Source organism: Entelurus aequoreus, linkage group LG14 (assembly GCF_033978785.1).
Source record: "Entelurus aequoreus isolate RoL-2023_Sb linkage group LG14, RoL_Eaeq_v1.1, whole genome shotgun sequence".
NCBI lineage: Eukaryota > Metazoa > Chordata > Actinopteri > Syngnathiformes > Syngnathidae > Entelurus > Entelurus aequoreus.
In genome coordinates, this window is record NC_084744.1 from 20,232,378 (window position 1) to 20,246,751 (window position 14,374).

Consider the following 14,374-nt stretch of genomic DNA (forward strand, 5'->3'; position numbering starts at 1 on the left):
CAATTATGCAAAAGAGAAGTAAAGGATCTAGGACGTTCTCTAAACAGAGATGGACGCACTTTTGTGGAAAATAGAAAAACAAAGTACGACAAGTACAAAAACCACAAACAAAGAAGCAAATTAGGTAATTTTTAGGATTAACCAATTATTGTAGAAGTTGAATACCAAATTATGATGAAATAGTAGCTCCTTTAAGTAAATTAATGACAAATTTAATCATCTGTAGAGTGGAATTCAGAAGCTGAAGCAGCATTCTGTGAAATAAAAATAGAACAGAATGTGCGATTGTTACAGTAACGAAAGTTTTGAATGCTATCAAATGACCATCAAATTGCTGAATGCAAGCGGCAGAACTAGAAGCATTAATAGAAGCATGTAAAGTAATGAAAGATCAAAAGGTCACAATATATATAAATATAGCCAAAATATAGGAATTTTGGCTATATACAAATTATACAAAGTTTAATTTGTAAAAAAAATAAAAATAAAAAAAAAAGAGAAAAAGAAAGAATGGAAGCAGTACAGCTACCAGCTAAAATAGCAATATGCAAATGTGCAGCACACACCAAAGGAACAGACACAGTATCAATAGGAAAAGTGTTTGCTGACAAAACAGCAAAACAAGCATTGTCCTGAGGTTCCATGCACATCTAAACAAAGGCAAAATAATGCATATTGGATGATAAACAGTTTGAAAAATGCATGTAAAAAGAAAAATAGACTTTATAAGGAGTTTATCAAATCGAGAACAGAGAATGCTGAAAAACGCTATAAGAACTACAAAAACAAGTTGACCAATATATTGAGACAAGCAAAAAGGGAATATTACAAACGAATGTTGCATAAAAATAAAAATAACATAAAGGCTACATGGAATATTTTGAATAAAGCAATAGGGGATAGGACAAGGCGAACAGAATTACCTAGATATTTAAAGATAATATGTTAATTGAAAACAAAGATGAAATTGTCGATAAACTAAATAAATTATTTGTAAATGTAGGACCTAGCTTAGTAAACGAAATACCAAGAGCTAATGATCAATCAGGGGATGTCTGGAAAAGGGAATATAGGGTTATGCAGTCAATGTTTCTCAGTGAGATGACTTAAAAATCTTAGTCGATAATATTGAAGAGAAAATGGTTAAACTAAAATTATGGTTTGATGTAAATGAATTATCTTTAAACTTGGAAAAGACTACATTTATAGTATTCAGTAATAAAAGAAAGATAGAAGTTAGTTTATCCATAAACAATGTGAAAATTGAGAAGTTGTCTGAAATCAGATTTCTTGGGGTCATTTTAGATGAAAAGTTGACATGGAAAGCTCATATATTGCATATGAAAAATAAGGTATCTAAAAGCTTATTTATTTTGAACAAGGTTAAATAATACAATGAGAACGTAATATTGCTCAATTATTCTATCTTATTTCAATTATTGTGCAGAAATATGGGGAAATACAAAACACAGCAACATAATGCCTTTATTTCTTTCGCAGAAAAGAGCAATTCGTATAATTTTTAAAGTAGCATATAGAGACCACACAAATGCACTCTTCATTAGGTCAGGATTTTTAAAACTAAAAGACATGGTAGAATTGCATACTCTATTAGTGATGTTCAAAGCTAGAAATAAAGTTCTTCCGAGGGACTTACAAAAGTTACTTGTGTTCACATCTGAAGATGAGAACCACAGAAGGCCGTATGATTTTAAACTAAATAAGAGTGCCAACACATTTGAGGCAAATGTGCTTGTCTGTTGCTGCTGTGAAAGTATGGAATTCTCTAAAGAAAGACTTAAAAAGCTGCAAGAATATTTTTGAATTTAAAAAGAGTTACAAAAAGAGACAACTGGCATTATATCAAACTGATTTTTGATTGTGATTGGATGTGTCATTTGGAAAATGCTTAAACGAAAATTAAAAATATTTTGGAGTTAGGGTGTTGGTGGAGGTAACAGTGATAAAGTCATCTAAAATAATTTGTGTTAAAAAGGGGGCAGATAAATATAAGAATAGTATTCTTCCCTCTATTCCTTTCTGATCATGGAAATGTATAAAAAAAAAAAAAAACAATTTAAGTGTCAATTGTAAAAGGCTTGTATATATGCATTTTCATGAAAGGAATAAAAATAAATGATGAGGATGATGATGAACAAAGAAGACATCTATGTATGTCCAGACAATAAACCAATCTTACAAAGAAAAATCGGTATAAGTGAGCAGCAATATTGAGCCAAGGTTGAACTCATGGCTCAACAGGAGGGATATGAATATCGTCATACAGAAGTACTATAGAAGTACTATACTTCCTATAGATTAATTCGTATAAAAAATTTTTTTGTATACGACATCTAGGCTTGGATTTTATTAAACTAAATAAGAGTGAAGGAGAACATTATTGTCTGGTCATAGTAGATGCATTTTCAAAGTGGGTAGAAATATTTCCTAAAGGAAAAGCAGATGTGCTAACAGTAGCAAAAGCATTATGCAAAGAGATAATATCAAGATATGATATAACTAAATCTACACAGTGACAATGGACCTTATTTTGTAAACCAATTGATCAAGAATATAGAATCATTATTCCACATTGATATAAAAAATCACTGTGCTTATCATCCACAAAGCGCAGGATTAGTGGAAAGGACAAACGGGAATAAAAAGACAGACTAAAGAAATGTATGGAAAAAACAAAACGTCCATGAACAATGTATCGAGTTAGTAAAAATGTACAGTACATGAACACTACAAGTACAACAGTACTCAGACCATTTGAAATAATATTTGAAAGACCTTATCAGCTACCAAAATTTTGAAAAATCAATGAAAAGGAAACATGAGCATTCTCCAAGGTGGGAGAGAGATTGTAAATAACTTAAAAAGCAGTAAAGATAGTGGAAAGACCAAGCTGAGTCCACTTAGCACATTAAAAAGGCCATATAATGGGAACATTATTTGGGATTGTATTTACATTGTAAAAATGTCATATAATGGAAAAAAGTATTTGGGATTGTATTTGTGTTATCAAAGGGACATGTTAACTAGCACACTACAAATTCCACTGTGACAGTTGTAAGCATACCATTTGATGGTGTGTCAAAGTTTCATAATAATTGGTTCCTGTTTTGGTAATTAATTTGTTCCTTATGGCGGAGCAAGTGGAAAAGGCTACAAAAACTGATTGTGTTGTATGTATAAGCCCAGAAAATTACTCAAAATGAGTCAAAAAAGTTGAATTGAAGTAATGAGCAAAACAAAATTGACCTTGTAGCTAAAGAGACAAAGCAGAAACCAATATTTGATAAATATGTGAAAAAAGCTAATTATACCTGCATTAACATGCAAGGCTCTGTACAACAGTTAGGAAACGTATCATCAGATAACTGCATACACATAGTAAATGTATCAATATTTGTACAAGAATTGTTAACACGCCTGAACAGTTTGATATCTGAACATTGGAAAATAACTAGACATGATATAAACTGGCAAAGTGTTGTAGATCCAACTTATATTAATGGGTGTCCAAAGAAGTATATCTGACGACTATAAATTGGTAAATCAAGTTGCAGCTGGATTTGAATCATACGTCTACTGGTGGTGTACGATTAACAGGAATGTTGACAGAATAAGCTACGTCCACTACAACGTACAGAGATTGGACAATTACACTGGCCACGACTTGAACCCGTTGCTAATCAACTCGCCGCCACCTGCCTTATGGCTTTTCAAAACCGTATGACGCTAAACATGGCGGAAAAGGGCGTGTGCGCAATATTTGGTGAACAGTGTTGCATGTTCGTACCAAACTGCACTGATGCAGAAAGTAGCCTGACCAAAGCACTGGAAGGCCTGCACACCCTTAACGGAAAACTGAAAGAGCATTCAGGCATAGATACATCTATGTAGGAGGGGTGGTTGGACGTGTTTGGCAAATACAAGTCTTTGTTATCTGGTAACTATGGCCGTGTTCAGTAATACTGACGATGTGTGGATGTTGTTGTTTTCCCTGTCTGCGTTCTCTGTTTAACCGTCTGATTACCACAGCGATTGGCCAAGCAGATGATAAAGCTGTTCAGATGTACTTCCTGGTGGACGACAAGGAAGATGAATCTGAAGACAAGAATACCTATCAGAATGGTGTTTTCTGATTTATTTCCAGAAATGTCATAATTATGAGGAAAAAAAACAAATGATGTTCAATTCTGAGTGTAAACATAACTTGGTCCTAGAGAAATTAAGCATTAACTGAAAATTGCAAGAAGAAGTTATTGGGGATAAGAAGATTATGGAGAAGTTATTTGATAAACAGGAGGGAAACGTCAGAAAATTTTTATTTAAATTATCAAAAAACTTTCCATTCTGAGTTCCCAATGAACAGACAAGAAGCTGACTCTGGTGCAACAAGCCAAACGCTTGGAAGATTCCGCTGTGTACGATAGAAACAGACGGGAGGGGTCATCCATTGTCCTCAAAAACCTGCCAAAGCTGAATCTACGACAAGCCCAGGCCCGAGGGATCTTCTTCTTTTGTCTTCTCATGTGACCGAAAACAAGGACTGTTTACATACTACCCAATCCTGTTGAGAAATGTGTTGTTGCGTAAACATTGAACATCTAAATAAAAGAGAGGACGAAAAGCTTCTTCGTCAGAGCGTGGTGCAGGACTGTACAGAAAGTACAGTGGCCATGTCTCTCCTCAATATTGAGTCCAAATTTAATTCTGTCTCTGTTTGATTCCTTGTCTCTTGTCTGTTTAATAGATGTCATCAGTGTTTGAACCTAACACCTTCCTCTTCCAACATGACTACACCAGTGCACAAAGCAAGGTCCATAAAGACATGGATGACAGAGTCTGGTGTGGATGAACTTGACTGGCCTGCACAGAGTCCTGACCTGAACCCGAAAGAACACCTTTGGGATGAATTAGAACGGAGACTGAGAGCCAGGCCTTCTCGACCAACATCAGTGTGTGACCTCACCAATGCGCTTTTGGAAGAATGGTGGAAAATTCCTATAAACACACTCCGCAACCTTGTGGACAGCCTTCCCAGAAGAGTTGAAACTGTAATAGCTGCAAAAGGTGGACCGACATCATATTGAACCCTATGGGTTAGGAATAGGATGGCACTTCAAGTTCTTATGTGAGTTAAGGCAGGTGGCCAAATACTTTTGGCAATATAGTGTATGTGTGTGTTGGACACACACACGCCAAGTTAACTTTCAGTTTCAATCTCCGCCAAGGCCGAAGCAGCACAATGGACAAATGTAGAGTATATGTAGAGAGCAACCATTTTCAGAGAATGCTCCAGACTTTAGACTTAGAGTTAAAATTGCAGTTTTTTTTATTTACAGTAAAAAAAACAAATGTACATTTTACAGTAAAAAATCTGGCAACTGAGCTGCCTTTTTTTTTTTTACATAAAAACAGCAGTATTGTTTTTTCATTTACAGTAATATACACTACATTTTAAGGTGAAATTATTGCAATTTACCATATTTTTTATACATTTTAGTTGAAAAAAATCTACTACTAAAATTCGTAAAAAATTGTGTAATAATAGTATTCACTGTTAGAAGCGGCTCTCTGGGGCCAAACATAACTGCGATGTGGCCCTCAGTGAAAACGACTTTGACACCTCTGCTCTGAATGGTTTTGTACTTCCAAACTTTTGGAAGTTGTTCATTATAAAAGCTGCAATGTGATGCGATTAATAGACTGAATGAGGGGAAAGCCAACCATTTTTTTTTTTAAAGATCAGTAAGTCAGTTTGTTCGGTTATTATAACAATATGTCCACTGATGTCGTTCCTATCAGTTTTCAACACACAGTAGTTCAACCCCTGTTAAAAAAACAAGATCTGGACTTTTTTTGTCTTTGCTAAAATCAGGCCTATTTCAAAGCTGCCTTTCCTTTCACGGATCTTGGAGATGATAGTTTCTACCCAGTTAACCTCTTTTTTTTAAGATGCCCGTGACTTGTTGGAGCTTTTTCAAAGCCCTCCATAGTACTGAGTTGTTAAGGGTTTCTAATGACATTCTCCTAGCAACTGATTCAACTGATGGTGTATTTTGGTCTTGCTTGATCTAACATCAGCCCTTGACACAGTGGACCACAATATTTTAGTATGTCTCCGACGACACTAAGTAGGCATATTTGGCATTGCTTTAAAAATGTTCAAGTCCTATTTAGCAAACAGAACATTCTGTGTAAATGTTTCTGGTAATGAATCCTCTGTTGCTCTATTGTCATGTGGGGTCCCACAGGGTACAATTTGATGACCACTGCATTTTCCCCCTTTACATTTTCCCACTGCGTTCACTCCTAAACAGGCAAGGTAACACTTTCCACTGTTACGCTGAAGACAGCCAGATTTACTTTCCTTTAAAAAGAAAAGATGCTTTCTCAATTCAACTACTCCTTGAATGTTTTGATGATATCAAAGCGTGCGTGGCTGGTCCTAAATTGTTGAAACTTAGTATTCGGACCAAGTGTTTTGACCCACAGTAGGCCACTTGGCATTGCACATTTAGCCCACAGTCACTAACTAACCTGCGTTTTTTTCTTTAAGCAATGATGTTGGCACAGTTCAAGCCCAGCTTTGACCATTTACAGTAGTTGGCAAAAGTTAAAGCTTATCGCTACACAGTGATCCATGCCTTCATCATATCCCGACTATTACTGTAACACACTTTATTTGGGGGTTAGCCAGTCCTCCCTCTCCCGTCTGCAGCTGGTACAAAATGCAGCAGCACAACTTTCAACTGTCACAAGTAAAAGGGAGAACATTACTCCTGGAAGTACCGAAGTCAAAGCACAAGCTCAGAGTGGACCGGTCCTTCTTCTTTGCGGCCCCCAAAATACGGAATAATCGCCCTCTTCATGTGAGACATGCCCCTTCTTGTGTACGTTTAAATCTTAAAACTCACTTTTATTCATTGCCGTTCAACCTAGAATGATTTTTTTTTATCATACTTTGCTCTGGCCTTTTTAATTCTGGACACGTGTTGTATTTTTTACTTATGTTTACAAACTATATTTTATGCCTTTTTATGCTTTCTCATATTGTTGCTAGGGTTGTCAAATGATTAAAAATATTTACACATCTTTTAAAATATTTGGAAGCCTTTTTTTTAACTCTTGTTTTCAATAAACCCACTACATATGTACAGGTAGGAATAAGACAGCAGTCATTTTTGTTATTTGTCAAATTTGTATTCTTATTTTATTTTAATTTATCCTAGCATTTTTTGATGGCCCATTGGCATCCTTGTGCTGACCATACTGCTCCTATATGAGCAGGTTTCTGACCAATGATACAGTGTTATGGTTGTGCTGCTGCTACTCTTGTGAAGTTTGATCCAAAAAAATTACCATTTTAGTTAGTTTTAGTTCTCCGGTATATGTAGAGACGTTGTAGAATTTCAGTGATTCCGCTGAGTGACAATGTGGGAGGGGGGGGGGGGGGTCGGGGGTTATTTTGGGAGTGTATAAAGGGTTTGGAGGATATTGTATATTTTTTGAAAATTATTAAAAAAAGATCTTTGGCAGAAAGACAGAAAATGTGATTTATCACATTCAGCACATATTTTTAATGACTTTTCATATATGTTAAATTATGTGTACCTTATTAAAATGTACACCCAACATGGGACTGGGCATTTGATTTATGTGTATGTTTATTTATTAAAGATTGGGCTTTCTTTTTTTTCTTTTTTTTTTTAACACAAAATGGTCAGAAATAGACACACACAAATATTTTCCAAAAGGGGTCTAATCCAGTCGTTTAATATTCTACTTTATCGTCCCATTATGAAATGCACATGTATAGATTATAAATAGGGCTGTTATATAATATTTTTTAATCAGATCAAACACATTTTTGAATTTTGATTAATCATGATTAATCACATGTGATGACTCGCTTGCATAATTAAAATTTGCTTAAGAAAAGACTAAGGTAAGCTGGTACGGTCAAAGTAAATTGGACGATTAATCTAAGTGTGTTCATGATTAATGCGATTATTTTTTGTGATTAATCACATGAGTTAACTCGTTAATTCTGACAGCTCCATAACTAAATTACATTTGTATTAGGTTTCCTCACTCGTCACTTGTTTCTCTGTCAGTCTAGGCTCTGGCAAAGTTGCACATGCATCATCTGCATGAGTGTTTTTGGGGGTATGTCAAGTCGACCTGGGGCCAAATAACCAGGAAACGGTGCGGAGAAAAGGTCAAATTACCTACCGACGCAGTCGTGTTATACTTCATTGTGGGGACAGAAAAGCAAGGCCAATTAAGCAAAAGCTTTAAAAAAAACAAGTGCAAAAAAAGGCACCTCATTAACTTTGCAAGCGACTTTAGAAAAAAAGGTGCTTGTAATACATGTATTAAATATTCCATTCAATATACTTTTTTATTTGTCCATTTCTGCTCTCTATTTGTTCCTGTGACTCAACGTTAGCCGGAAAGCTGATGCTTTTCCACCGCTATAGTATGGACACACAGGACGCAAAATAATCACATAGTAAAAAAAAAGTTAAAAGAAACTTTCGTTAACGCGCTACTATCGCATTAACTTTGACAGATCTAATTTGGACTTTTCAGCTGTTGTTTTTGTTAGTTAAAGTAAAGTTAAAGTCCCAACGATAGTCACACACACACTAAGTGTGGTGAAAATATCCTCTGCATTTGATCCATCCCCATGTTCACCCCCTGGGAGGTGAGGGAGCAGTGAGCAGCAGCGGTGGCCGCGCTCAGGAATCATTTTGGTGATTTAACCCCCAATTCCAACCCTTGATGCTGAGTGCCAAGCAGGAAGGCAATGGGTCCCATTTTTATAGTCTTTGGTATGACTCGGCCAGGGTTTGAACTCACGACCTTCCAGTCTCAGGGCGGACACTCTAACCACTAGGCCACTGAGTTGGTATGGTAAAGTTCAGATCCTATATTCTGCCCATGGGTCAAGCCATGGAAGAACATTTGGGATTATACGCATACTAGTCCTTGTTGTGTGACCTGAGCAATCAACCAAACAAGTGATACATGTTATCCTCTAAAAGCCACTTGTTCCCACCAAAGACTAACCAACTGTTTTAACGTTGTATGGACAAAAAAACTGAGGTGGTGATCACTAAGAATGAAACACCTCTGTTTGTTTGTAGATGATGAAATAAAGTGCATTTAGGAGTTGGTTTGGTACTTTCTGACTGAAGATATCAAACGAATGATGAAATCAGCAGGCATGTTTGCAAAGGAATGTGGTTCTTCAAAGCCTTTACAAGCAGTACATATCCAAATAGACATATATGGATAAGTGTAAACTGTCTAATATTAGACAACATTTCAAAATCTCGGACAAAGCCACGGTAAAAATGAATGCAATGAAGACAGTACCTTGAATGAGGGGGAGAGGTAATTCTTGAGAAACCAGAACTTGACAGGCACTTTGGTATGGCGAAGGACAGACAGCATCATGATCCTGAAATAGAGACAATAAAAAAGGGTAAAAAACCTCATAGTATCTAGGCTGAAAAAACATCACTTTTAGGAGCCTTGAGCGTAACTGATGAGAGGCTGCGAGACATGAGTGAGTGCGTCCTATACCTCAGAAAGCGCTCGTACAGATGACCAGAGGCGACTGAAAATATGTTTAGAACATTGTCTTTCTCCTTTTCTTCATCGTTCTTCTTGGAGCCTCCTCCTGCGATGCTGTAAACCAGACAATCATTTGTCTTAGTTCCAGCGTGATGGATGTCTTTCACACAGGGGCAGTAAATCAACTAAGTTTCTCAGTGCTTTCATGAAGCCAGGAATAACAGTGGAACGACATTTCCCATCAATGTGTTTTTAAAACAACTGAGGTTTCATATTCCATGTTGGGATTTCTTTGCACTGGAATACAATACATTTTTGATGGTTGTGTTTTATATATAAATCACTTCTTGGTCTGGTTCCCCCTAATATTCTCTTTTTTGTGTAGAGAATCCAGTCGCTACGGCTAAAGGCCGCAGGACATACTTAGCATGTTTGTTCCTAGAGCCAACACAAATCTTTGGGAAAAAGCTTTCAGATATGCGGCTCCATGGTCATGGAATAGTTTACCAAAGGATCTGAGGTTACCTGAGCTGATCACTTTGGAGGAATTTCAGGCCATTTTAAAAGGATCAAGAAACTGTTTCTATTGGGCATTTTACTTGTTTTTAAGTTGTTTTTACTAAAACATTGTGAACATTGTTTTATGTTAATATATGTAAGTCATTTATTTGTAATTATAGTGTGGCTGCTGCTGTTTTTGTTGTTTTTATATGTATTTCTGTAACTTGTTTTGGCTGCCCTCTTGGCCAGGTCACTCTTGGAAAAGAGATGTTCATCTCAATGAGTTTTTACCTGGTTAAATAAAGGATATTGATTGATTGATATTGAATTTGGATTCTCAGTTCTCGACCTTAATGAATGCCCAGCAAGCAACCATTACTAAAACATGTGGCTATATAAAACACGTTCAGTTATCTTTACAGCCAAAATATACATTACAGTCAGTATTAGTACCATTCATTTTTTAAAAGGGAACTGCACTTTTTGGGGGAATTTTACCCATCATTCACAATTCCTATGCGACACATGAACACATATTTCTTTATTTTATTCATTCTAAATCCTGGGGAGTCAATCTATTCCTACAATAAAACACTAAAAAAAACAAAAAAACATTTTTCATACATGCTGTAATTATGTAATGTAGTAACGGCACATTTATAGTAACATGTAATATTTACATATTTTGGTTATTTTAAGCATTAACGGAACATTTTGGCGGCTTATTTATTTCACAGAGCGAAGCGCAACATTTGAGATTTCTTTCAACAATAACAACTACTACTAATCATGGCAGACTTATGAGCGCCAACGACAACTACTTTGGGGCAGATGATGATCCTGAATATACACAGGATGAGCTACTAGTTTAAGAAATTGGGTGATAAACACATCAAGTTTTAGTGAAACACAGCATCAAGCAGCAGTATTGTAAAGTGCTAGAGACAAACTACAAACATGACAAACAATCACATACTGCATAATGTCTGTTCTCAGTAGGATGTCAACTGATGGGATGATTACATATTTAAGACTCGTGTTCCCTGTTTAGATGATGAATTCATCATAATCCTCACTCCTCAGGTATAACAAGCTAGGAGAAAACAAGCACTTTGTACGGTCTTCCTAGCGATGTCTTCGGATCGAAGTTAAATTTCAAGGTTGACCAACTTCTCGTCTCATAGCCACAACCTTCTGCTATACAAGTGAGAGGCATTAATTATAATCTAGAACAAACTTTTACCAACTTAGAAGCGATGCAGCAGCAGCAGCAGCTCTGTAAGTCAAGAACTGCAGTAGCTCTGTGATCATTAAAAGTAGTTCGTAGTTTGTTAGCTCATACAATACCAATCTTGCCAATACTTGGTTAATATTTAGGTCATGGCATGTACTATAAATGGAGCAGTATTGGCAGTTTTTGGATGTTTTTATATTGGGTTTTACGACGGGATAGATAAATCCCAATACTTGCAATGTTAGCCACCTCTTGCTAGCGTTTATTTATGATTTAGAATGCATAAAAAAGAGAAACACACTTGTTCTTGTTTTACATACATGTGAATGATAGGCAAAATTCCCCCCAAAAAGTGCAGTTCCCCTTGAGTGGCTGTATAATTTACATATTCTAGGATTTCATGAACAAGAATTGGGTGAAAAAGTTTGAATTTATTTGGGATTTTACACAACCACTGTATAATATAGAGACCAAACCTGGGCAACCAATTATTACTGAAAAATCCTTAAAAGAAACGTTGCATAATCATTGCACCCTGGAAAAAAAAAACGGCTCTATTTAATGGGTGTGTATTCACAGCGCTTTACTTTTTCAACATGTTATGTTACAGCCTAATTTCAAAATTGAGTAAATGATTCTTTCCCCAAAACAGTCTATATAACAATGCCCCATAATGACAATATGTAAAAAGAATGGAACTATTTGCAAATATACATATTAGAAATAAAAATTAGGAGATCACCTGTACTGTACTTTTGCAAATGTACTGTTCAATTTTCTTTAGGCAAAATTCTAAAAAGCGGCCACAATATCCTGTCAAAATTACACTGTGTTTCTTAAAATGTTCCACAAATGTGGTCACATAGATGCACTCAAAATTTAGTCTGAAACAATACCAAAAACCAAGCACCACAGCAACAGATTAAGTCTCATGCACTCATGCTTTGATGCACACGGGTTTATATACTATTTCTGGCTTATCCATTCACTTTCTTTCGCTTAGGAATCTATTAGGGCTGCAGCTATCGATATTAGTGATCGAGTAATCTGATAAAACACACTTTATAGCACTAAATCATATTTCAGGTAAAACAGTTTAAATTAATAACTTTTCTAATGGATGCACATTGAAATTGTACCTTTAACGTGTGCGCATTAATAAATTGTATATATATATATATATATATATATATATATATATATATATATATATATATATATATATATATATATATATATATATATATATATATATATATATATATATACAGTAGTGGTCAAAAGTTTATATACACTTGTGAAGGACATAATGTCATGGCTGTTTTGAGTTTCCAATCATTTCTACAACTCTTCTTTTTTTGTGATAGAGTGATTGATTTCATCTGACATCGCATGGACAAAGACAAGACCTTCTGGAGAAAAGTTCTGTGGTCAGATGAAACAAAAATTGAGCTGTTTCGCCACAATACCAAGCAATATGTTTGGAGGACTTACTTTTTAATCCCAGGAACACCAAATCTACCATCAAGCATGGTGGTGGTAGTATAATGCTCTGGGCCTGTTTTGCTGCCAATGGAACTGGTGCTTTACAGAGAGTAAATGGGACAATTAGAAAAAGGAGGATTACCTCCAAATTCTTCAGGACAACCTAAAATCATCAGCCCGGAGGTTGGGTCTTGGGCACAGTTGGGTGTTCCAACAGGACAATGACCCCAAACACATGTCAAAAGTGGTAAAGGAATTACTAAATTAGGCTAGAATTAAGGTTTTAGAATGGCCTTCCCAAAGTCCTGACTTAAACGTGTGGACAATTCTGAAGAAACAAGTCCATGTCAGAAAACCAACAAATTTAGCTGAACTGCCCCAATTTTGTCAAGAGGAGTGGTCAACCAGAAGTTTGCCAGACGCTTGTGGATGGCTACCAAATGCACCTTATTGCAGTGAAACTTACCAAGGGACATGTAAACAAATATTAACATTGCTGTATGTATACTCTTGACCCAGCAGATTTGGTCACATTTTCAGTAGACCCATAAAAAATTCATAAAATAACCAAAATTCATGAATGTTTTTTGTGACCAACAAGTATGTGCTCCAATCACTCTATCACAAAAAAATAAGAGTTGTAGAAATTATTGGAAACTCAAGACAGCCATGACATTATGTTCTTCACAAGTGTATGTAAACTTTTGACCACAATAATATATATATATATATATATATATATATATATATATATATATATATATATATATATATATATATATATATATATATATATATATATATATATATATAACATTTTGCAATTAAAGAAAATCTCCACTTATTAGTTAAACTCATTAAACAATTAATCAAAGTATCAGAATATAAATCAAAGACTTTATCTAATTAAATTAATGGATTCATCTTTGTAGCCCTACAATTTAGGTAGCAATTCCAAGACTTTATCTCTCACCACCTCCGCTAGCTCAACCAGGGCGTACCCAGGCCAGCTGTTAGATACCCAAATCACAGCAATAGCATTTATTCAGCTGCATTTTTATTCTTGCCATACCACTCTTCTGTGATGGACGAAATGACTTTGAGAAAGTCGACCAAACAATTTGCTGTCCTCGAATATAGAATTGCAAACAAGGGACAACGCCTGTGTGTGTGATATTTACTTTAAAACCTGAAGCTTAATTCTAGTAGTTGTTACTGTTTTGACAAGTATTTTATCCGGCAAGAAAATGACACATTAAATTATCTGATTACAAGACGCCACCACGCACCACACAGCTGTGGCAATATCCCACTTTCTTGGACACTATACAAAGTAAAAAGCACAGGTCAACAGTTGCAACCATTTTGTAGGATTTCTGTGTAAAAAGGCCTTATCTCTAAGGTGAAGCCCTGACATCCTGCACAGGAAACTCAGCTTATTGTACCCCTGTCTACAGCATGTCCTTTTGGTCACTACCTTGTGATCTTAGATAAGAATGGGACTTTGATCAATTGGTAAATTGAGATTCGAGCTAAAGGGTGAATCTCGAGCTT

General features: G+C 35.7%; 1 protein-coding gene across 5 annotated transcripts in view; it reads right to left on the bottom strand.

Moving 5' to 3' along the window:
• Positions 1–14,374, bottom strand: part of uggt2 (UDP-glucose glycoprotein glucosyltransferase 2) — a 109,402-nt gene that overhangs the window by 16,092 nt on the left and 78,936 nt on the right. For 3 of the 5 annotated variants that reach the window (XM_062069172.1, XM_062069173.1, XM_062069171.1), the window contains 3 exons: positions 12,830–12,919; positions 9,610–9,714; positions 9,400–9,484 (listed from right to left, as the gene is read on the bottom strand). In XM_062069172.1, the coding sequence (XP_061925156.1) occupies positions 9,400–9,484; positions 9,610–9,714; positions 12,830–12,919 (280 nt within the window). The remainder of the gene's footprint in view (positions 1–9,399; positions 9,485–9,609; positions 9,715–12,829; positions 12,920–14,374) is intronic. The other 2 variants (XM_062069175.1, XM_062069176.1) reach the window with 1 other exon arrangement.